Below are 24,641 nucleotides of genomic sequence, written 5' to 3' on the forward strand. Positions count from 1 at the left end.
TTGTCACTGGTGTCGCCGTGCCACCCTGTTCTGCCTGCTGCCCTTGAGATATGCCAGTGTCAGGAGGCAGGGATTCGGAAGGAAGGGAGACCGCCGTAGTCTCGTTTGTGGTAGGCTCAGGTTGGCCTCCAGAACTTCCTCCATGGAACGGAGCGGCAGCTGGGGTGAGCTCCAGATGCCTCTGGGTCATCGGGTGCTGCCAGTCCGGGAGGCTCTCCATTGTCTGCATTGTGGTGTTGATGCGCTCAGCGATGCTCCTCAGTGACTGGGACATGTATTGCAGTACCTCAGCAATATCCACCTGAGTCTGGGACACATCCCTCGTCAACTGGGACACGTCCCTCGTCGACTGGGACATGGTATTGAGGCCCTCAGCTATGGTCATAGACTAAGCCCTGCTTTGGACACCACCACTCAAGATGCGGACGTCGTGCTCCAGGTTTTCCACTGCGTTTACCACCCTAGCAGTGTTGGCCTCGATGCCACGCATTGTCGGCACCATATCTTGCCCCTGAAGACTTTGGGACTCCTCCTATCGGCCTCACAGTAACTGGAATGTCGCTGATAACCATGTGTCCTATCATCTGCATCCGCTCTGGGATAATCTTGTACAGAGGCACGGCATCTGGCTGGGACCAGCTGTGTCCTGAGATCCACCAGCAGTCCGACTGCTGTCTCCCTTGGATGTTCTTACCTCCACCTGATGTGCATCAGCAACTTTGTTGTGCTCACCAGATTGTGCCCCAGAAACCTGTCCACTAATGTCGCTAACTAAGGTCAGTGTCTCTGCACTGATGGAAGGTCTGCGTGCTGCCATGCTTGTGTGTTGACTGGGAGTGAGTGGTGAGCCACTACTTAAAAGCAGCTCCCCTTGTTAGCTGCAAGCTGCTGAGGCGCTAGTTGGGCGAATCAGACGACGAGGCAGCCTGTAATGTCAAGAATCTCATGGTGGTTCATTTTTGGCACTCAGTACCGTTGAATACGGGCAGTGATCTCGCCAACACGGCTGTTGTGAAACACCCCACCAAACGCACCCAAAACCGGACTTTAAATTATTTCTGTTTAATCGCTGCTGTGGTCTCCCCCCATGTGAATAGGTTGAGCGCCTGACCCAGTTGAATGATGACCTTACAGCATCTTACAAGCATGGCTGAATTTTCAGGTGGATGACCCAATGTCTGCAGGATATTTTGGTTAGCAGCACTATCGGAGGTGGATAGTGGGACATGCTCATCGATTTACTAGGAGGAACCAATTAAGAGCCAGCAGGCAAGAAACTGGGTCAAGTGAGAGAGGCGAGAGAGTCATAGCGCCAGCTGCTTGCATTAAGTGTTATTTTTCAAGGAAAACAACAGCATTCGTGCAGCTTACAGGCAGTGGTTACAAAAGGATTAGTTGAAACATGGAAAAATAGAAATAGCGAAACACAGAAACTAGGAGCAGGAGTAGGCCATCCTAGCGTTCGGGCCTGCTCAATCATTCATTATGATCATGGCTGATAATCTAACTCAGCAACCTGTTCCTGCTTTTCCACCATAATCGTTAACTCTTTAGCCCCAAGAGCCATCTCATTCCTTTTTTGAAAACATATAGGGTGGGATTCTCTGTCGACTAACGCCAGAATCGGGAAACGTGATTGGGCGGAGAATCGGTTCTGACGCCCAAATCGCGGGGAATGCCGATTTCACACCAAATCACAATTCTCCGTCGCCTCGACAGTGGTGTCAATGCGTTCCAGAATGCAAGTACAGTAAACACCACTTACATATCATTGGCAGGCCCGACCCGATATTCTCCGGGGTCTCCGCGATTCTCCGCCTCCAATGGGTCGAATTCCCGACAGCAAGGTTCACTTGTGCTTCTAAAAAATCTGAAACCAGCGCCATGGGTAACGAGGGCGAGAGAGGAGGTAGGACATGGAGAGGTGCGACTGAGGGCACCGGGTCGGGGGTGACGTGGGAACAGGCCTTGCGGCCGGGGTGACCCCCACGGGACTGGGACGATGTCCAGGTATGGACCGCCATTGTCGCTACCTGCAAGGCAGTCATCTTGCTGCGCGCCCCACTGACCACCCACATTGGCCTCTGGTTCTGCAGAGTTCCACCGGCTGTATGGGTACCTCCCCCCCCACACACACACACACACACACCCCGCCCCCCCACTCACCCCCGCACCTCAGGACCCATGCAGCCCAGGAGACAAGCAGCTAGTGGACTCAGTGGCCAGGGCACCCGGCCATGGTGGCCGGTATGGGTGCCAGCATGTGGTGCCGGATAGGCGTTCTGCCGCCCTCCGGGTAGGGCGTTATGGGTGTGTGGAACAGGGTTGGTGCCAGGGGCACAGTGCTGCCTAGTGACCCTGGCCACTCTGATGAGACCGTGTAGTTTCTTCCCGCACTGCAGGCCGGTCCAGATGGTGTCGCTGGTGGCGCTGACCGTCTCTGCCACCTGCACCCAGACACTGGGAACGACGGCGATTGGCAGCCTCCTTCCCAGTCCAGGGTACATGTCGCCTGCCTCTCCTCCACCACATCTAGGTGGCCTTGAGCTCGTCGGCTCTGAATCGTGGCGCCACGCATCGTGCTGCCATCTTGGTTTCTGGGATGGTGATTGTGGGGAATGAAAGGTGCATCTGTAGCTGCAGTTTGGCAGCCTCCTGAGTGTCAATCACGAAACTGGCGGATCCCACAGCGCTTCTCATTGGAATAGATTGTGTTCCACGTGGCGCCGGTGCGAGCCCCTTAACAATCGCTGAATCGGTCCACGTGCGGCGTCAGTTTTGCTGTCATGGAAGTCCATGAATCCTGCCCCGGCATCAATGGTTAGTCTCAGTAAAGGAGAATCCAGCCGACAATGTTTTGGCCTCAACTACTTTCTGTGGTAGCAAATTCCACAGGCTCGCCAGTCTCTGGGGTGAAGACATTTCTCTTTATCTCAGTTCTAAATGGTTTACCCCACATCCTTCGACTGCAACCCCTGATTCTAGACTCTCCCACCATCAGGAACATCCGGCATCTGCCCTGCCTAGTCCTGTTAGAACTTTATAGCTTTCTATGAGATTCCCCCCTTATTCTTCTAAATTTCAGCGAATATAATCCTAACTGACTCAATTGCTCCTCATGCGTCAGTTCCGCCATCGCAGGAATCAAATTGGTAGACATTCTCTGCATTCCCTCTAAAGCAAGAACACTGTTCCTCAGATAAGGAGACCAAAACTGCACACAATATTCCAGGTATAGTCTCATCAAGGCCATGCATAATTGCAGAAAGACATCCCTGCTCCTGTACTCAAATCCTCTCGCTATGAAAGCCATCATCTTTACTGCCTGCTGCACTTGCATGTTTACCTTCAGCAATTGGGGTACAAGGACACTCAAGTCTCATTGCACATTCCCTTCTCTCAACCTATCGCCATTCAGATAATAATCTGCCTTCCTGTGTTTGCTACCAAAATGGATAACCTCACATTTATCCATATTATACTGCATCTACCATACATTTGCCCATTCACTCAATTTGTCCAAATCACACTGAAGCATCTCTGCATCCTCCTCACAACTCACCCTCCCACCTAGCTTTGTGTCATCTGCAAATTTGGAGATTTTACATTTTGTTCGCTCATCTGAATCATTAATTTCTATACTGTGAAAGCTGGGGTCCTAGCACTGATCTCTGCGGTGCCCCACCAGCCACTGTCCACCACTTGGAAAAAGACCTGTTTATTCCTATACTTTGTTTCCGGTCTGGCAAACAGTTTTCTATCCACCTCAATACACTACCTTCAATCCCATGCGCTTTCATTTTGTACTCTAATCTCTAATGTGGGATTTTGTCGAAAGCCTTCTGAAAGTCCAAATTAGCCACATGCACTGGCCCCCCTTCATCAACCCAACTCGTTACATCCTTGCAGACTTCTAGTAGATTTGTCAAGCATTTTGTTTAATAAATTTAGAGTACCCAATTATTTTTTTCCAATTAAGGGGCAATTTAGCATGGCCAATCCACCTAACCTGCACATCTTTGGGTTGTGGGGGTGAAACCCACGCAGACACGAGGCGAATGTGCAAACTCCACATGGACAGTGATCCAAGGCCGGGATTCGAACCCGGCTCCTCAGCGACATAGGCAGCAGTGATAACCACTGTGCCACATGCCACCCAGATTTGTCAAGCATGATTTCCCTTTAGTAAATTCATGCTGACTCTGTCCGATCCTGCCACTGTTTTCCAAGTGCTCGGCTATTAATTTAATATAATGGATTCCAGCATTTTCTCAACTGCTGATGTCAAGTGACTGGTCTATAATTCCCTGTTTTCTATCTACCTCCCTTTTAGATGAACCACCCAGCATCGACCTAGGCATCAGAAATGAAGGTTGCAGAGAAATGGCTTCATCCCGAGGAAGAGTTGTTCCAAGATTCAGTGATGCCTCTGAGAAGTGCGCCCGTGCAGGCAGCAAGACAAAGTTGTGTCGTCCTGTTTCGAGCATATGGGAGAAAGAGGTCAGAAGCCTAATGATAAAGACATGGCTTCAGGTGGCAGAGAAAGTCAGTAGCTATGGGGTGATTGCACCAATGTGAATTCAGTGTCGGGAGAGAGTAAATAAACAGGTTCACACTGAAAATGTGAGTGGTATTAGAATGGCAAACTGAAAATCTAGCATGAATTAAAAGGCACCCATGAAATATGAGCTAATACTCTGGTTCCCATCCCCTTGCCATACAGATTTAAACTAGTATGGCAGGAGGCTGGGAACCAGAGCGTTAGCTTAGAAGGTGTAATAACTGAAGGGGAAATAGAGAACAAAAATAAGAGAACAACAACATCACTCTGACTGTTCAAACGCAGTGGTTTCAAATGTATTTCTTTCAACACCAGAAGTATAGTGGGTAAGGCATATGAACTTACAGCACTTATTAGTACTTGGAACTATGATGTTGTGGCTATCACAGAAGTGTGGTTAAAGGAAGGGCAGGATTGGCTGCTGAACATTGGAGGATATAGATGCTTCAGGAGAGATAGAGGGGGATGTAAAAGGGGTGAGGGAGTTGCATTACTTGTGAAGGAAAATATTATAACCATACTGCGGGAGAACACCTCAAAGGGCTCATTCAATCTGGGTAGAGCTCAGGAACAGGAAGGGGATAATCACAATGTTGGGGGTTTATTACAGCGCCCCACCATTCCCCCCAACTGCCAGCGAGAGATAGAGGAGCAGACAGGTAGAGAGATTTTGGATAGGTGCAAAAATAACAGGATTGTTGTGGCAGGGGATTTTAACTTCCGCTATATTGACTGGGACTCACTTAGTGCCAGGGGCTTGGATGGGGCAGAGTTTGTATGGTGTATCCAGGAAGGCTTCTTGATGCAATATGTAGATGATCCAACTAGGAAAGGGGCAGTACTGACCTGGTATTGGGGAATGAGCCTGGACAGGTGGTTGAGGTTTTAGTAGGGGAACATTTTGGGAGTAGTAACCACAATTCCGTATGTTTTAGGCTACATTTGGATAGGGATGAGGATAGCCCTCTCGTTAAGGTGCTAAACTGGGGAAAGGCAAATTCCGATAACATTGAATTGAAGAATTTGGATTGGTGCGGCTGTTGGAGGGTAAATCAACATCGGACATGTGGGAGTCTTTCAAGCGACAGTTGATTAGGATTCAGGAAAGTCACGTCACTGAGAGAACGAAGGATAAGTATGGGAAATTTAGGGTGGCACGGTTAGCACAGTGGTTAGTACTGTTGCTCCACAGCTCCAGGGTCCCAGGTTCGATTCCCGACTTGGGTCACTGTCTGTGCGGAGTTTGCACATTCTGTCGTATCTGCGTGAGTTTCCTCCGGGTGCTCCAGTTTCCTCCCACAAGTCCTGAAAGACGTGCTGTAAGGTAATTTGGACATTCTGAATTCTCCCACTGTGTACCTGAACAGGCGCCGGAAAGTGGCGACCAGGGGAATTTCACAGTAACTTCATTGCAGTGTTGATGTAAGCCTACATGTGAGAATAAAGATTATTATTATTCTAAAGAGGGATATTGTGAATCTTGTCAAAAAGAAAAAGGAGGCTTTTGCACGGTCTGGAGGGTGGGGACAATCAAAACCCTTGAGGAATATAAAGTAAGTAGGAAGGTACTTAAGTGGGAAATTAGGAGGGCTCGAAGTCATGAAAAGTCCTTGGCAAGTAGGATTAAGGTGAATCCCAAAGCTTTTGATTCCTATGTAAAAAGCAAGAGGGTGGCCAGGGAAAAGATTGGACCACTTAAGGACAGTGGGGGGATTCTATGTGTTGACCCAAAGGAAATGGACGAGGTACGAAATGAGTACTTGGCATCGGTGTTCACCAAAGAAAAGGACTTTGTGGAAGATGATTCTTGGGTAAGGTGTGTGGATAGTCTGGGTCATGTTGACATCAAAAAGGAGATATTGGGTGTTTTAAAAGACATTGGGCGGGATTCTCCAATAATGGAGCTATGTCTCCACGCCGGCGTGAAAACCGGCGCCAACCACTCCGGCGTCAACGGCCCCCGAAAGTGAGGAATTCTCCCCTCTAGGGGCTAGGTTGACGCCGGAGTGGTTCCCGCAGCTCCAGCCGGCGCCGAGGAGTCGCTGCGAGTTCGCGCATGCGCGGAACGGCCGTCGTAATTCCGCGCATGCGCAGAACTACCGGCGTATTTCCGTGCAAGTGCGGGGGTGCCCTTCTCCGCGCCGGCCCCCGGACAATATGGAGAAGCCCTACAGGGACCCGGCGCAGAGTAAAGTAGGCCCCCACGGAACCAGTCCGCCCACCAATCGGTAGGCCCCGATTGTGGGCGAGGCCACTGTGGGGGCCCACCCCCGGAGTTGGATCCAACCCCCCCACCCCCCAGGATGGCCCTCGCACACTTACCTGCCAGGTCCCTCCATGTGTGAGGTGAGTAATCCACGCTGGCGGGACTGGGCTAAACTCGTCGGCCACACGGCCCATCGGGGCACGGAGAATCGCTGGGGGTGGGGGGGGGAGGGCGCCGTCAACGGCCCTCGACCGGCACGGCAGGAATCCCACCGGTGCCCGAAAAACGGCACTGGAGAATAGAGAAGACGGCGTCAGGGCGGGTTTCGCGCCACCCCCCGGGAATTCTCTGACCAGGCGCTGGATCGGAGAATCCCAGCCATTAACCTTGATAATTCTCCTGGCCTGATGGGATTATACTAGAATACTGAGGGAAGCAAAGGAGGAAATTTCTGGGGCCTTGACTAACATCTTTGTATCCTCATTGGCTACAGGTGAGATCCCAGAGGGTTGGAGAATAGCTGTTTAAGAAAGGTAGCAGGAATAATGCAGGAAACTACAGGCCAGTGAGTGTCACATCAGTAGTAGGTAATTTATCGGTGAGAATTCTCAGGGACATGATTTATATCCATTTGAAAATAAATAAACTTATTCGACACATGATTTTGTGAAGGAAGGGCATGCTTCACTAACTTGATCGGGGTTTTTGAAGAGGTGACAAAGATGATTGATGAGGGGAGCGCGGTGGCTGTTATTTAGATGGACTTCAGTAAAGACTTTGACAAGGTGCCTCATGGCAGACTGGTACAAAAGGTGAAGTCACATGGGATCAGAGGTGAGGTGGCAAGATGGATACAGAACTTCTTTTTTTTTTAAATATATTTTATTGAAAATTTTTTCCAAACAACAGTTTTTCCCTCTTACAAAGCAAATGAAACAATAACAAAACAGAAATTTTTAACAATACACAGGTAACAAAACCCCATTGTCTATTGACCTAAACTAAACTAAACCCCCCCCCCCTCCCCCCCCACCCCCCCTCCCCCTGGGTTGCTGCTGCTGGTCATCTGTCTTCCCTCTAACGTTCCCCTAGGTAGTCGAGAAATGGCTGCCACCGCCTGGTGAACCCTTGAGCCGATCCTCTCAGGGCAAACTTTATCTGCTCCAGTTTAATGAACCCCGCCATATCATTTACCCAGGCCTCCAGTCCGGGGGGTTTCGCCTCCTTCCACATGAGTAGGATCCTGCGCCGGGCTACTAGGGAGGCAAAGGCCACGACATCGGCCTCTTTCGCCTCCTGCACTCCCGGCTCTTCCGCAACTCCAAACAGAGCTAACCCCCAGCCTGGTTTGACCCGGGCCTTCACCACCTGCGAAATCACTCCCGTCACTCCCTTCCAATACCCTTCCAGTGCCGGGCACGCCCAAAACATATGTGCGTGGTTTGCCAGGCTCCCGCCACACCTCCCACATTTGTCCTCCACTCCAAAGAACCTGCTCAATCTTGCCCCCGTTATGTGTGCTCTATGTAGCACCTTAAATTGAATCAGGCTAAGCCTGACACATGAGGAAGAGGAATTTACCCTGCTTAGGGCATCAGCCCACATACCCTCCTCTATCTCCTCCCCTAATTCTTCTTCCCACTTTCCTTTTAGTTCGCCCACCGACTCCTCCCCCTCTTCCCTCATCTCTCTATAAATCTCTGACACCTTGCCCTCTCCGACCCACACCCCTGAAAGCACCCTGTCCTGTATCCCCTGTGTCGGGAGCAACGGAAATTCCCTCACCTGTTGTCTAGTAAACGCCCTCACCTGCATATATCGCAAGAAATTTCCCCGGGGCAACTTATACTTTTCCTCCAATGCTCCCAAGCTCGCAAAAGTCCCATCGAGAAATAAATCTCCCACCTTCCTAATTCTCAACAAGTACCAGCTCTGAAATCCTCCATCCATTCTTCCTGGGGCGAACCTATGGTTGTTCCTGATAGGGGACCCCACCAGGGCTCTCCGCACCCCTCTCTGTCGCCTCCACTGTCCCCAGATATTCAGTGTTGCCGCCACCACCGGGTTTGTGGTAAACTTTTTAGGTGAGAATGGTAGCGGCGCCGTCACCAGCGCCTCTAAACTCGTCCCTTTACAGGACTTTCTATCCAGCCTTTTCCACGCCGCTCCCTCACCCTCCATCATCCATCTACGTATCATTGCCACATTGGCGGCCCAATAGTAATCACCCAAGTTCGGTAGTGCCAGTCCTCCTCTGTCCCTACTACGCTGAAGGAACCCCCTCCTTACTCTCGGAACTTTCCCTGCCCACACGAAGCTCGTGATGCTCCTGTCTATTTTATTAAAAAAGGTCTTGGTGATTAGTATAGGGAGACATTGAAATACAAATAAGAACCTCGGGAGGACCATCATCTTAATTGCTTGCACCCTGCCCGCCAGCGATAGAGGCTGCATGTCCCACCTCTTGAAGTCCTCCTCCATTTGTTCTACCAGCCGTGTCAGATTAAGTCTGTGCAAGGTTCCCCAGCTCCTAGCGATCTGAATCCCCAGGTATCGGAAGTTTCTTTCCACTTTCCTTAGCGGTAAGCCTCTCTACTCTGGTCCCCTGGATGTATCACAAATAATTCACTCTTCCCCATGTTTAGCCTATACCCCGAGATGGATACAGAACTGGCTCGGTCACAGAAGGCATAGGGTAGCAGTAGAAGGGTGTTTTCCTGAATGGAATGTTGTGATAGTGGTGTTCCACGGGGATCGGTGCTGGGGGCCTCTGTAGTATACATAAACGATTCAGAGGAAAATGTATCTGCTCTGATTAGTACGTTCGTGGATGACACCAAGATGCTCTGGTGTCATCATGGAAATGCTCTGGTTGATTTCCCAATCCAACTCTTCATCTGTAACATTGTGGGTAGCACATGAGGAACATATCAGCTATGATAGAATGGCGGAGCAGACACAATGGGTCGAATGGCCTAATTCTGCTACTATATCTTATGAACTTAAGAACCAAGGTTCGTGGCATGGCAGATAGTGTTGAGGATTGTCAGAGGATACAACAGGACATAGATAGGTTGGAGACTTGGGCAGTGAAATGGCAAATGGTGTTTAATCAGGACAAATGTGAGGTAATGCCTATTGGCAGGTCTAACATAGAGGGTAAATATACAGTAAATGGCAAAACTCTTAGGAATATAGAAAGTCGGAGCGATCTGGGTGTACAGGTCCGCAGATCTTTGAAAGTGGCAACACAAGTGGACAAGGTAGTCAAGAAAGCATACGGAATGCATGCCTTCATTGGTCCGGACATTTGAGAATAAAAACTGCCAAGCTATGCTACAGTTGTATAGAACCTTGGTAAGGCCGTACTTGGAATATTGCGCACAATTCTGGTCGCCACACTACCAGAAGGATGTGGAGGCTTTGGAGAGGGTGCAGAGGAGTTTTACCTCAGTGTTGCCTGGTCTGGAGGGCATTAGCTATGCGGAAAGGTTGAATAGACTCAGGACTGTTTTCATTAGAAAGATGGAAGTTGAGGAATGATCTGATAGAGGTCTACAGGATTATGAGGGGCATGGATAGAGTGGATGGGCAGGTACTCTTTCCCAGGGTGGTGGGGTCAGTTAATAGGGGGCATAGGTTTAAGATCTGTGGGGCAAAGTTTAAAGGAGATGTGCGAGACAGGTCTTTTTACACAGAGGGTGGTGAGTGTCTGGAACATGTTGCCAGGGGAAGTTGTGGAAGCAGATACATTAACAGTGTTCAAAGGGCATCTCGACAAACACATGGATAGGATGGGTATAGAGGGATACGGCACTAGGAGATGCTGAGGGTTTTGGCCAAGAGTGGTATCATGACCGGTTCAGGCTTGGAGGGCCGAAGGGCCTGTTCCTGAGTTGTACTGTTCTTTGCTGTAGACATGCATGCAATAACATCAGGCATCAACATCCAGCAATGTTGAGGCAATCTATTCGGCAGTGTCTGGCCAGTATAGTCAATGCTGGCCGAACACTGCATTTAGAAAACTGAATGACCATGTCACATTACCATCCCAGCAGCGTGGCACTACACATTTACAGTGGCTCAAGTGACCAAGAGCGATGGGCCATGAGACAGCAGTGATACCCCGTATGTCTGCGTTTTCTGGAGAAGCGTGCTCACAATGTTAAAGACTGTCAAGACAGAGGAGGTGGAGCTCTATTCATTGCCGTGTTGAAGCCAATGGTGGAGACAGCTGATGGAGACAGGATGGGTCATAACAGGGCAGTCTGTTGCTTAGGCATGTATGGAAGCAATGGAGACTGGGAAAGTGATGATTGCATTGTTATAGGCCAGAGTTTAGAGAACCCCAAAGTGTATCATGGAGTTCACTTGACCCACAACTTTTAATAGATTGTGGTATGGGGAGCACATGGCCCACTCTACAGGTGTGGTACAGCAGAAATGGAAAAGTATTTTTTAAAGCAAAACAATGTTTATTCTATGAACTCAAGTTAACCTTTTTAAAACATGCAGTGAACATCTTAGCAACCATCAATTCACATATAACCCCCAAAGATTACAACACTAAGTAATCCTTCAGCTGTCCTTTTAACATACATAAGACTTGGAAAAAAAACACTTTTAACAGAACCACATCAGGTTCAAGTCACTACTGAGAGCAGTTGTTAGTTTTAAATCACAAAAGGATCGATTTACAGTCTTTAGATTAGAGAGACTAATACCTCTTCTAGCTGTGACTGCACGTATCCAGCTCTGAAAACAAAACTAAAACACACCCTGCAGCAAACAGCCTAAAACGAAAGTAAAAAGCTGACAGACAGCCCAGCTCCACCCAATCTCTGACGTCACTGCAGTAATAAACACCCATTTCTCAAAGTTACTCTCACTACAGATATTTATATACACACCCATTTATAAACACCCATTTCTTAAAGGTACTCTCACATGACAGCATCCATCATTACTTCAACTATGTGTGAACTGTGGCACCTGTGTGGGCTTTTAATGCCATTGGATGCATCTGATTAAAGGAAGGATTCAGAGGTTGATTGAAGGAGTAGCTGTTTCATTTAAATTACGTCTCTGCAGCAGATGAGGAAGGGATAAGGCTTCCTAGCACACTGGTAAGCCCAGAGGATCCATGACCATCTCAAGACACTATGCATCTCATTGCAGCACACCCTTCACTCGTGCAGATACACTCACGTCATTGTGTTTTGTCACATATGGAGAATGGGCAATTCCTGCTCCTATTTTCATATGGGGCTGGATTCTCCAAATCTGAGACTAAGTGCTGATGCCGGCATGGGAATGATGGCCTTTTACGACCCAAAAAAACGGCGCAAAACAGCCACCAATCCCCCGCCTGGTGGGGGGCTAGCAGGCATGCAGTGCAGAGCACCTGGCTCTAGTTGCCGATACGGCCAGAGAATTGCCGGGTCCGACACGGTGCCGGCCGCGCGCGGACCCGGCCTGCCAAATAATGCCCCCCCTCTGGCCAGGCTCGCAACCATCGGACCACCCCCCACCAGTGCCCCCAGCCCCTGTCAAAGCCCCACCTGTCCGCGAGTCGGCGCTCCCCCGACTGTGGCGGCGCTGGATTCAGTCCGCAGCCACCACGCCAAGTTCCGACAAAAAATAGCATGAGAGCCCCATGCCTTCTGGAACTCGGCCCGTCGGGGGAGGAGCATTGGTGGGGGGCCCTCAGGTGACGTCCTGAGGCCAACCATACAGCGTGCAGCGTACTCTAGGAGTACGCCGTTTTGGAGGTGGCAGAGCATTGCAAAAGCAGCGCCGCCCCCGATTTTGGCGCCAACGTGGATTCTCCGGCCGAAGGCTGACCACATGTTTAATTTTATAATCTGTTCTTCCTATGCTAATTTGCATGTGGTTCAGGTAGTACACCAGAGATTACCACTCTTGAAGTTTTGCTTATGAACATAGAACATAGAAAATACAGCACAGAACAGGCCCTTCGGCCCACGATGTTGTGCCGAACCTTTGTCCTAGATTAATCATAGATTATCATTGAATTTACAGTGCAGAAGGAGGCCATTCGGCCCCCTGAGTCTGCACCGGCTCTTGGAAAGAGCACCCCACCCAAACTCAACACCTCCACCCAACACCTAGGGCAATTTTGGACACTAAGGGCAATTTATCATGGCCAATCCACCTACCCTGCACATCTTTGGACTGTGGGAGGAAACCGGAGCACCTGGAGGAAACCCACGCAGACACGGGGAGGACGTGCAGACTCCGCACAGACAGTGACCCAAGCCGGAATCGAACCTGGGACCCTGGAGCTGTGAAGCAATTGTGCTATCCACAATGCTACCGTGCTGCCCTTAAGAACAAATAAATCTACACTATGAATTAGAAACACAGACATAGAAACATGAAAATAGGAGCAGGAATAAGCCAATCGGCCGTTCAAACCTGCACTGCCATTCAACATTCTCATGACTGATCCTCTATCTCAACACCATGCTCCAAACATTCTCCCCATACCCCTTTACAGCTTTTGAGTCTAAAAATGTATCTCCTTCTTAAATATATTCAATTATATGGCCTCCACAGCCTTCTGTGGTCGAGAATTCCACAGGTTCATCACCCTCTGGGTGAAAAAGATTCTCCTCATCTCAGTCCTAAATGGCCTACCATGTATCCTGAGACTGGGACCCCTTTTCTAGACACCCCAGCCAGATGAAGTATCTCCCCCAAATCCAGTCTGTCCAGCCCTGTCAGAATTTTATACATTTTAAACGGATCCCACAGCATTCTTCCAAATTCCAGTGAATGCAGGCCTAGTCGACCCAATCTCTTCACATACTACAATCCTGCCATACCAAAATTCAGTCTGATGAACCCCCAGTGCACTTCCGCTAATAATAATAATCTTTATTGTCACAAGTAGGCTTACATTAACATTGCAATGAAGTTACTGTGAAAAGCCCCGAGTCGATACAAATTCCGGTGCCTGTTCGGGTACACAGAGGGAGAATTCAGAATGTCCAAATTACCCAACAGCACGTCTTTCGGGACTTGTGGGAGGAAACCGGAGCACACGGAGCAAACCCACGCAGTCACGGGGAGAACGTGCCTCTATGGCCAGGGTGGCAGTGCAAGGGTGTCCGAGTGCCACTGCCAAGGGGCAGAACCCAAGGAGGGGGGCATGCTTATGAAAGGAGGGTGGAGAGGGGTATGAAAGATGGTGGGGTATGAAAGGTGGGGGGTACAGTGCAGGTAAGAAGGGGCCTCTGGGTGGTGGTGGGGGTAAGGGGCTGTAAGAGGGTGTGTGTGTGTGGGGGGGGGGGGGGGGAGGCAGGGAATTCACAGCAGGATGTTCTCATTTAGGGGGCATGTGGGGTAATGCCCATGTGTGTGGGGGATGACATCGCCCATGGGTAGGGCATGTGGGGGACCCACAAGCTCATTTAGAGATCGGGGCACCGTTTCAAAATGGCAACCTGATCTCTGAGTTCAGCTCCCCAGTGATGAAAAAAATTCTAAGGGGCTAAACCTGTGAGAAACTCCCCAGGGCCCAAAAACGTGACTAAGTATTGTTAGATAGCAGTGGGGATCTCTCAGCAAAACCTCAGAAACGTTTCCGTTAAATCTTTGATTTAAAACTTGTGTCTTTCATTTAAAACTTTAGTCTAGGATTGGTCACCTGACTAAGCTTTTATTCTAATCCATGAGATATGCTTTGTCTACTTTCACACTTCTGCTTCAAACTGAGTCCTCCAGTAGTGAAGGATATAATAATTAAGAGTCATTGATTGGTACAAGAAGCAAAGCTGGAAAGAACGGCAAGCAGTCTATCCCTCTTTCCCAACTTACCTCCCATACCCAAACACCCACCTTCTGTTGTGTTCTTCATTTTTGACATATACTTATTCCACAAAGTGAATCTGTCTTTGTTAAGCTGTTTCTTGGCCTAATTAACCATTGTCCCTTGCCACGATAATTGTCAGAATGATTTGCATGCTTGTAAATCAGGTTTTAACCTAAAGCTTCTGACTAAGGCATCAGCCACTTCCTGGCAATATTAATGAGCCTATTGTAGAAATGATATTATTAAACTAGAAAGAATGCAGAAAAGATTTACTCGGATGCTACCAGGACTTGATGGTTTGAGTTAGAAGGAGAGGTTGGATAGACTGGGACTTTTCCCCCTGGAGCATAGAAGACTTAAGGGGTGAACATATAGAGGTCTATAAAATAATGAGGGGCAGAGATAAGGTAGATAGTCAATGTCTTTTCCCAAAGGTAGGAGAGACTAAAACTAGAGGGCAAAGGTTTAAGGGGAGAGATACAAAAGGGTCCAGAGGGGCAATTTTTCGACAGAGGGTGGTGAGTGTTTGGAAAGAGCTGCCAGACGCAGTTGTATGGGAAAGCTGGGTATAGAGGGAAATGGGCCAAATGCAGGCAATTGGGACTAGCGTAGTGGTAGAAGCTGGGCGGCATGGACAAGTTGGGACAAAGGGCCTGTTTTCATGTGTAAACTTCCAAGACTCTAAAGCTGAATTGAAATTTACTAACTCAAACCAATAAAAAAACTATCCCAGCATGGCTCACAGTCTGGGTGGGTGTAAGGTGCTCATGAATTGATGAATAACAAGCACCCAACAAAATCTACTATTCTTGTTCATTCATCTTCTTCAAACACTGTAGGACTACAGCTCAATAATATCGTCAGGAAGTGACTGATGCCTCAGTCAGAAGCCACAGCATCAGTCAGTTGCAATTTGCTAATAATGTTGCATGCCACAGTCGAATCTAAATAGGAGCACTTTGTAAATGTACAAGAATCATTCTTTGTAAACCTGGGAAATATGGGGCGTCATTCTCCGACCCCCTGCCGGGTCGGAGAATGGCCGTTGGCCGCCGTGAATCCCGCCCCCGCCCCCGCCGAAGTCTCCGGTACCGGAGATTGGGCGGGGGCGGGAATCGGGCCGTGCCGGTTGGCGGGACCCCCCCGCTCAATTCTCCGGCCCGGATGGGCCGAAGTCCCGCCCAGAAATTGCCTGTCCCGCCGGCGTAAATTAAACCTGGTATTTACCGGCGGGACCAGGCGGCATGGGCGGGCTCCGGGGTCCTGGGGGGGGGCGCGGGGCGATCTGACCCCGGGGGGTGCCCCCACGGTGGCCTGGCCCGCGATCGGGGCCCACCGATCCACGGGCGGGCCTGTGCCCTGGGGGCACTCTTTCCCTTCCGCCTCCGCCACGGCCTCCACCATGGCGGAGGCGGAAGAGACTCTCCCCACTGCGCATGCGCGGGAAACTTTCAGCTGCCGCTGACGCTCCCGCGCATGCACCGCATTTCCGCGCCAGCTGGCGGGGCAACAAACGCCATTTCCGCCAGCTGGTGGGGCGGAAATCCCTCCGGCGCCGGCCTAGCCCCTCAATGTTGGGGCTAGGCCGCCAAAGCTGCGGAGCATTCTGCACCTTTGGGGCGGCGCGATGCCCGTCTGATTGGCGCCGATTTGGGCGCCAGTCGGCGGACATCGCGCCGTTGGGGGAGAATTTCGCCCATGGTTTATTAAAACCTGACTGAGAACAAGGTCAGGAAGAAGCCATGCACCAAGTGAAGCACCAGATCACTAGCTATGTTTTTGCAAATGAATAAGGATTGAAACTTCAAATCCTACTCCATATGATTATTTAGTGAACTATAATAATTTATGTCACAGAAACAATGCACTATGTTGGGATTTGCGTGACAGCATTTTAAAAAAAGTTAACCACTTCCTAAGTTAACTGAAACTGAAGTGGCATTAGATGAAATTCTGGGTGCGATTTAATAGAAGTTCTAAGTGTCATATGGGGCGCAGATTCCTGGGTGCTTCCCAATGGCCGAGCTGTAAAGACCGCGGTCGGTATTTAACCGCACTTAGTGCTGGAAATTATCCCCACGAGCTCCACGGTGAAATGGCTGTACTGCCATTTGATTCGCCTGGACTGTGCCCGGCAACTCCCCGCGAACAAGGGAGAGCTGCTCATAAACACTCACTCCAAACACACTCCAGTCAGCACAAAGCCATGCCACCACTTAAACCTGCTCCAAGTTTCAGCCGAGCTGGCTGGGCTGCTGGACGCTGTGGAGGCGAGACTGGACACCCTGTTCCCCTGAGGGGGTCGGATATTCTGCCACAGGAAGGCCAATGCCACCTGAGATTTGGGGGATGGCCTGTGGGACTCATAGGCACCGAGCCCCTCGCCCGGCCCAGCCCAGGAGCGGGGGTGGGGCAGTAGCTCCAGTGTCCCTATGCTGCATGGCCGAAATCAAGGCCTCTGATCCCTCAGCAGCCATCACACTAGGTTCCCACTTTTAAACAAGTGTGCTAAAAGGCGCCCGCATGACCTCTTAGTGGGGAGGCGGTTAGATCGAGAATCCATTGTTGTGTTATGTACTCTGGGATAACACAGGCTGCAACTCGATGCAGCTTTGGCCAAAAGATACTCCAGACTTTGAAGTAAGTTCAATGTGATTTATTGAACCATTAGCACAGCTCTCTATGAATTCGACTCTCCTGCTAATCTTACTATAGTAACTCAGTCTAACTAACCAGTTTGCTCTAAGCCACGTGGTGGGTATGATGCTTCTGATCTGCCCCTGTCCTACTCTCTAAGTGTCTGTCTGTGGAAAGAGACAGAGCTCTGACCTTTCATATGAGTTGTGTAATGTCCCCTTGTGGTAATGCTACCTCTGGGTATCTTGACTGCTCATTGGTTGTGTCCTATTCCAAGTGTTCATTAGCTGCATGTTTGCATATCATGACATCTCCGGTGCTTCCTCTAGTGTTTACTTAGTTGTAGTGTATTTACATTAACCCCTTGTGCATTTACAGTGATGCATATCACCACATCCATCTCATTAATGACAATTAATTCATCCATCTCATTAATTACACCTTATCATAGAATTTACAGTGCAGAAGGAGGCCATTCGGCCCATCAAGTCCGCACCGGCTCTTGGAAAGAGCACCCTACCCAAGGTCAACACCTCCACCCTATCCCCATAACCCAGCAACCCCACCCAACACTAAGGGCAATTTTGGACACTAAGGGCAATTTATCATGGCCAATCCACCTAACCTGCACATCTTTGGACTGTGGGAGGAAACCGGAGCACCCGGAAGAAACCCACGCACACACGGGGAGGATGTGCAGACTCCGCACAGACAGTGACCCAAGCCGGAACCGAACCTGAGACCCTGGAGCTGTGAAGCAATTGTGCTATCCACAATGCTACCGTGCTGCCACCTTAATTGGTAACAATTGGTGTCTCTCCACCTCTAGACCTGATCCGGAACCCGCCAATTGGAGCGGATTCGGTTAGATGGCAAGCCGATCGGCCCAGATGCAGATTTGGGCGTCTCCCACGATTTAACCGGCGCGCACAGACCTGCGCTGAGCGCAACGCTGTCGTTAAATTACACCTTCTGTGTGAGTTCAAAGGGCCAGTCAGTATTCCAAGTCAAATATAGCTGACACAATAAAGCATTGCAGAGTTAATGATCTGCAAACTCATTGAAATGATTGAAAATCATGTTAACAGGGGTGCACATTTCACGTTAGCAGCTCAGGTTTTGTGAAAACTAAAAATTATAACTGAATCAGTGAGGGCCTTATTTGGCACAATGTCTAAAGAACATACATAAAATAAGTAATTCACTAATAAAACAAAGCAAAAATAACTCCTAAGAGGCTGAAGTGTCAGCCTTGCCTCGGTGGTAGCATTGTCATTGGTTGTCCCTCGATTCAAGAATGACATTTACTCGGGCTTGCAAGTTTCTGCCTGGGTCTTCAAGGGTTTGAACAGGCTAGGGACCTATAGTGCAGAATTTACTTCCTTTTTTTCTATTTGCCAACACCTGCTCATCATTAAGATGTGACTCAAAGCGTGAAGCAGCTTGATGTACAAGCTGACGCCATTTTGAATGACTTGCTGCAAATCTTCCCCAAATCATGAATAATGTCATGCTTCAAGAGAACTTCAGTGTTTTTGAAGCATTTTTGTTGTCCTTCCTGGAACATTGGCCAATCTCAAGTGGGCAAAAGTTGAAAACAGATTTTGCAGCTGCCTTTCACCCTTCCGGACAGTGTCCAGTCCATTGAAGTTGATTTTGCAGGAGTTTTGCTTGACTGCTTGTGGAGCTCGCTTCGAGAGGGACATTAGCATTTGTTTGATGATCCTCCCCACTCTCAACCTCAGATTCACAAGATTATGGGTTCAAGCCCGGCTCCAGAGACTTGTGCAAATAATCTTAAAGTAACCCATCAATATCAACACTGTGGGAATGCTATACTGTCAAAGATTCTGGGCTGGATTGCCCAATTTCGAGACTAAGTACTAATCCGGAGTTGGAACAGTGGTGTTTTACGATACGAAAAACGCGCAACAGCTGCATCGATTCAGCAACTCTAAATGGGCTAGCACCATCGCCAAATGGCACGCAGCTGGTTCCATGCAAAACAACGCTGGATTCGCCGGGTCCGTGATTGGCGCAAATGAGGCTCATACGCCGCAGCCGCGCTTAAACGACCCATTCCCCACACACGCACACGGTCTCAGTCAACATGAATCAGACCAGCTGTTACCGCAAACCCAGGGCCTCCAGCTCGCCGCGCCGCAGGTATGTATCATGGGAGGGGGCCAGCATGCGGGCAGTTTTGTAGTGTGGGAGGTGAGGGGGTATGGGTCTAGGATGTGGTGTCCATGCCCATGGCCAGCAACCCCCCCCCTCCTAGTCGGTGATCCGTGTCACGATCAGAGTGTACCGTGCGCGCTGGCCCTGGTGATGCGTCGTGCGGCCTCCCATGCCTGCCTAGGCCCCATGTTCTGCTGTTCGTCCCCTCCCCCGCATCCTCCTCGTCAGACGAGGCCTTCCATTTATCCCCATCCTCCTCTTCCAGTACATTGCTCCTCTACTGTGCTATATTGTGGAGGATGCAGCAGGCCACCACGATGCGGGCAACCCTCCCAGCCTCGTACTGGAGGGTCCCTCCAGAGTGGTCCAGGCACTTGAAGCGTATCTTGAGGATGCCGAAGCACTGCTCGACTACACTCCTGGTCACTGTGAGGGCGTCGTTGTATCGGGTCTCCGCGTCGATCTGTGGCCTCCGGATAGGCGTTATCAGCCCCGACCACAAATGGTAACCCCTGTCACCCAGCAGCTAACCCGCAGCCGGGGGTGGGGTGCTCCCTCCAACATGTCGGGGATCACAGAGTGTGCCAGGATGAATGTGTCATGTACACTGCCTGGGTATTGGGTGCAGATGTGCATGATGCGCAGGTAAGCTGTATGTTCAAGGAGTGAAACTCCTTTTGGTAGGTGTAGGGCAGCCTGTTATCCGCCAATGCCTATCGAGAGACATGCATTCCGTCGATCACCCCCTGGACCCGGGCATCCTGGCGATGGCATCGAACCTCGCCGCCCGGGCATCCTGGGCTCGGTCCACATGGAACTGGATGTACTGGTCTGCCTGGGTTTATAGGGCGTTCGTGATGGTGCGGATGCACCTGTGTCCTGAGGCCTTTGAGATCCCGGACAGTCCCCACTCGGCGCCTGCAAGGACCCCGTTGCCTAAAGGTTGAGGGCGACTGTCACCTTGATGGTCATCGTAAACGGGTGTTCTCCCCCATACCCCTACGGTGCCAGGTGTGCCATCATCTGGCAGGTGCGTCACACAGTCCCTCTGCTCATCCGCAGTCTCCGTCTGCATGCCCGGTCGGGCAGGTCCTCAAACGACATGCGGCGTCGGTACACGCGGGGCCTCATGCAGCGCCTCCATGGCACCTCCCCCTCACCCTGTTGAGAGGCCAGCCCTCCAGCCTGTGCGGCCGCCACCTCTGCAGCCTGGTCCTTGCCAGCCCGGTCCTCTGCTGCAGCTCCCCCTCCTCTCTGAGCGGCCCCCGCTCACGCGGCCGCAAGGTATCTCGCAGGGCTGCGGCCATCACCACAGCGGCCAGCATCGCGGGGGGCTGCCTTGGGTGGCCCCCCGGTAGGTGGTTGCCAGTTGGGCGGTGTGCTTTGGGCCGGGAGAGAGTGCGCTGTGGCGGGGTGGTGGGGTGCATGTACGGCCGGTGCCACGTGTAGAACCAGGGGCGGGTGTGGGTGTGCAGCAAGATGGCGGTCGGTGCCTGGGCCAAGAGACAGTTACCATCGAGCAGTCTCAGAAAGCGGACAGGCCAGTTTCCAGTCACCAAGCCTGAAGGCCAAGCTTACAGCAAACAAACGTCTAAGTCTTAGAGTCATGGTAGTGCAGAAAATCTTTGTAACAGCAGTTTTAAAATATCTTTGCTGGACCATGAAAATGATGGTTCCCAGAATTGCGTATTATTCCTGTATTGCGTGGTAGCTGATTATTCAATTTGGATAAAAGCAAATTATTGCGGATGCTGGAATGTAAGTGAAAATGCTGGAAAATCTCAGCAGATCTGGCAGCATCTGTAGGGAGAGGAAAGAGCTAACGTTTCGAGTCCGATGACTCTTTGTCAAATTATTCAATTTGGATATTATTTGGGGAACTGGACAAGTCCCACAGAGTTCAGGAATTGTAGATATATTTTGTAACAAGGGGTTGGTTCTATATAAACTGTGTGCTTAACAATTCATATTTCTTAGTTTTGTGAGAGTAGAGTAGTCCTGTTTGTGTGTATTTCTCTTTTATTTACTTTCATAATTGCTACACGTCGACTGGGCTATTTATTCTCACTGGGGTTTCACTTGTCTCCTCACACTGAAACAAAACAAAACCATACACCCCCACGAACCAGTGGGATACACTCGCAGATAACATCAGTGTGCTTCGTGATATTGAACACACTTTGCGTCGTTGAAACTCAACTCAACTGCACGAATTGTTGAATTCATAGGTTTAGTGAATACAAATTCAGACGTTGGCATCTAGATTACCATGATATAGTGACGCAATGGCTCTCACTTCCTTTAGCAGTACATTGGTGAATATGTGAGTAATGTTACATCGACATGCCATTGATATAGGTATGCAAATCCTCCATGGTCTTTGCAAAGGTGAAGGAATTTCTCATGGTGTATGTGGAAAACTTGCTCAGAACTGGATGTAGCAATAAGCCCAACCGTTTGGCCAATTCATGTCGTACAAAACCAGTTTTGGTAAGATGCAGCACTTTTTTGTGTCTTAGGAAGCTCATACAGATGAGGATGCAGTGATCTGTGAGAAATATCCCTATCATATATATATACCTACACACCACCTTGCAGCTTATTACTCTTACACAAGTTTGCAACTCACTATCGAACAGAGTTGTCCAGTTGTGCTTCATCACAATGGATCCAATGGATATGAATGTTAATCCGTCATTAAGAATGGTGTGCATTTTGTTGATATAGTCACAGTTGTTGAGGATGACTGTTCCAGTCCCTTTGTCGGGTTAACAGACGTGTACGTCTAGGTTGGCTTTGAGGCCTTGTAATGCTACCAGCCATTTGCGTTGCATGTGAAAATCGGTCAAGTCGTTCGGAATCTCATAATATGTGTATGCTAGATAATCTAGGTGCTCAACCGAAGATTCAGCATCTTCAGTGGATGCTGGTTTGTGGCGGGATAGCTGGGAGGCGAGGAGTTAGGACTCAGCAAATATCTCTTCCCATTTGAAAAATTCTTCATTTGACAGTAAAATACTCTCGGAATTTCTGGAGTTATGTATTGCACTATGCCAATGCCGGCTCTCTCTTTTTTCATTGCACTTAATGATAACATAGAAGTTGACCATTAACTTATCAGAAAGTAACTATGTTCATTGCTGAAGCATGATTGCCTCAATTAATATTCACCAACACAAAACTGTGCAAAAGCTTTCCAAACCTCAAATTCAATGTCACTGCTGGAGTTATCAAAATACTTAGTGGTTTGCCCATTTCATAGTTGAACAATTCAAATTTGCTAAACTATGTACTCAAATTCACACTGAAATTAATAAAAGCTTCTTACTGTAGCTTTTAAATCTTCGTTCTGTTGCTCTATTGTTTTGACGATATTCTCCAAACTTTCATCTCCTTCTAGAATACTGATGTCATCATCAGCTGGAATCTGAACAAACCAAAAAAGCAGAAACACATCATCAAATTGTGAAATTCATGGCATAATGGGAGGGCTAATTCCACAAAAAATGATTCTATGCTGCTGATAGCTCAGACATAGGAGATAACTAGAATATGGAGAGATAACTTTGGATCCTCGCTGTCTTCAGGGGATGTCCCGGAGGACTGGAGAATAGCCAATGTTGTTCCTCTGTTTAAGAAGGGTAGCAAGGATAATCCCGGGAACTACAGGCCGGTGAGCCTTACTTCAGTGGTAGGGAAATTACTGGAGAGAATTCTTCGAGACAGGATCTACTCCCATTTGGAAGCAAATGGACGTATTAGTGAGAGGCAGCACGGTTTTGTGAAGGGGAGGTCGTGTCTCACTAACTTGATAGAGTTTTTCGAGGAGGTCACTAAGATGATTGATGCAGGTAGGGCAGTAGATGTTGTCTATATGGACTTCAGTAAGGCCTTTGACAAGGTCCCTCATGGTAGACTAGTACAAAAGGTGAAGTCACACGGGATCAGGGGTGAACTGGCAAGGTGGATACAGAACTGGCTAGGCCATAGAAGGCAGAGGGTAGCAATGGAGGGATGCTTTTCTCATTGGAGGGCTGTGACCAGTGGTGTTCCACAGGGATCAGTGCTGGGACCTTTGCTCTTTGTAGTATATATAAATGATTTGGAGGAAAATGTAACTGGTCTGATTAGTAAGTTTGCAGACGACACAAAGGTTGGTGGAATTGCGGATAGCGATGAGGACTGTCTGAGGATACAGCAGGATTTAGATTGTCTGGAGACTTGGGCGGAGAGATGGCAGATGGAGTTTAATCCGGACAAATGTGAGGTAATGCATTTTGGAAGGGCTAATGCAGGTAGGGAATATACAGTGAATGGTAGAACCCTCAAGAGTATTGAAAGTCAAAGAGATCTAGGAGTACAGGTCCACAGGTCATTGAAAGGGGCAACACAGGTGGAGAAGGTAGTCAAGAAGGCATACGGCATGCTTGCCTTCATTGGCCGGGGCATTGAGTATAAGAATTGGCAAGTCATGTTGCAGCTGTATAGAACCTTAGTTAGGCCACACTTGGAGTATAGTGTTCAATTCTGGTCGCCACACTACCAGAAGGATGTGGAGGCTTTAGAGAGGGTGCAGAAGAGATTTACCAGAATGTTGCCTGGTATGGAGGGCATAAGCTATGAGGAGCGATTGAATAAACTCGGTTTGTTCTCACTGGAACGAAGGAGGTTGAGGGGCGACCTGATAGAGGTATACAAAATTATGAGGGGCATAGACAGAGTGGATAGTCAGGGGCTTTTCCCCAGGGTAGAGGGGTCAATTACTAGGGGGCATAGGTTTAAGGTGAGAGGGGCAAAGTTTAGAGTAGATGTACGAGGCAAGTTTTTTACGCAGAGGGTAGTGGGTGCCTGGAACTCACTACCGGAGGAGGTAGTGGAAGCAGGGACGATAGGGACATTTAAGGGGCATCTTGACAAATATATGAATAGGATGGGAATAGAAGGATACGGACCCAGGAAGTGTAGAAGATTGTAGTTTAGTCGGGCAGTATGGTCGGCACGGGCTTGGAGGGCCGAAGGGCCTGTTCCTGTGCTGTACATTTCTTTGTTCTTTGTTCTTTGTTTATAACCCCTCATTATATTTAGGGTCATGAAGCAATTCTTGGTGGAACGTTGGGTGGGAATCTCAGCTGCGAGTCCAACTTGCTACCACTGTCAGCTGGACAGAAGATTTGGCACTCAGCCACGTCTCCATTCACTGCAGCGGGAACAGAGAATCG

General features: G+C 49.3%; 1 protein-coding gene across 2 annotated transcripts in view; it reads right to left on the reverse strand.

The window, feature by feature from the left end:
• spag16 (sperm associated antigen 16) overlaps positions 1-24,641 on the reverse strand; it is a 1,374,442-nt gene that overhangs the window by 1,306,608 nt on the left and 43,193 nt on the right. For both annotated transcript variants that reach the window (XM_072483243.1, XM_072483236.1), the window contains exon 3: positions 22,751-22,849. In XM_072483243.1, the coding sequence (XP_072339344.1) occupies positions 22,751-22,849 (99 nt within the window). The remainder of the gene's footprint in view (positions 1-22,750; positions 22,850-24,641) is intronic.

Source organism: Scyliorhinus torazame, chromosome 2 (assembly GCF_047496885.1).
Source record: "Scyliorhinus torazame isolate Kashiwa2021f chromosome 2, sScyTor2.1, whole genome shotgun sequence".
Taxonomy (NCBI): domain Eukaryota; kingdom Metazoa; phylum Chordata; class Chondrichthyes; order Carcharhiniformes; family Scyliorhinidae; genus Scyliorhinus; species Scyliorhinus torazame.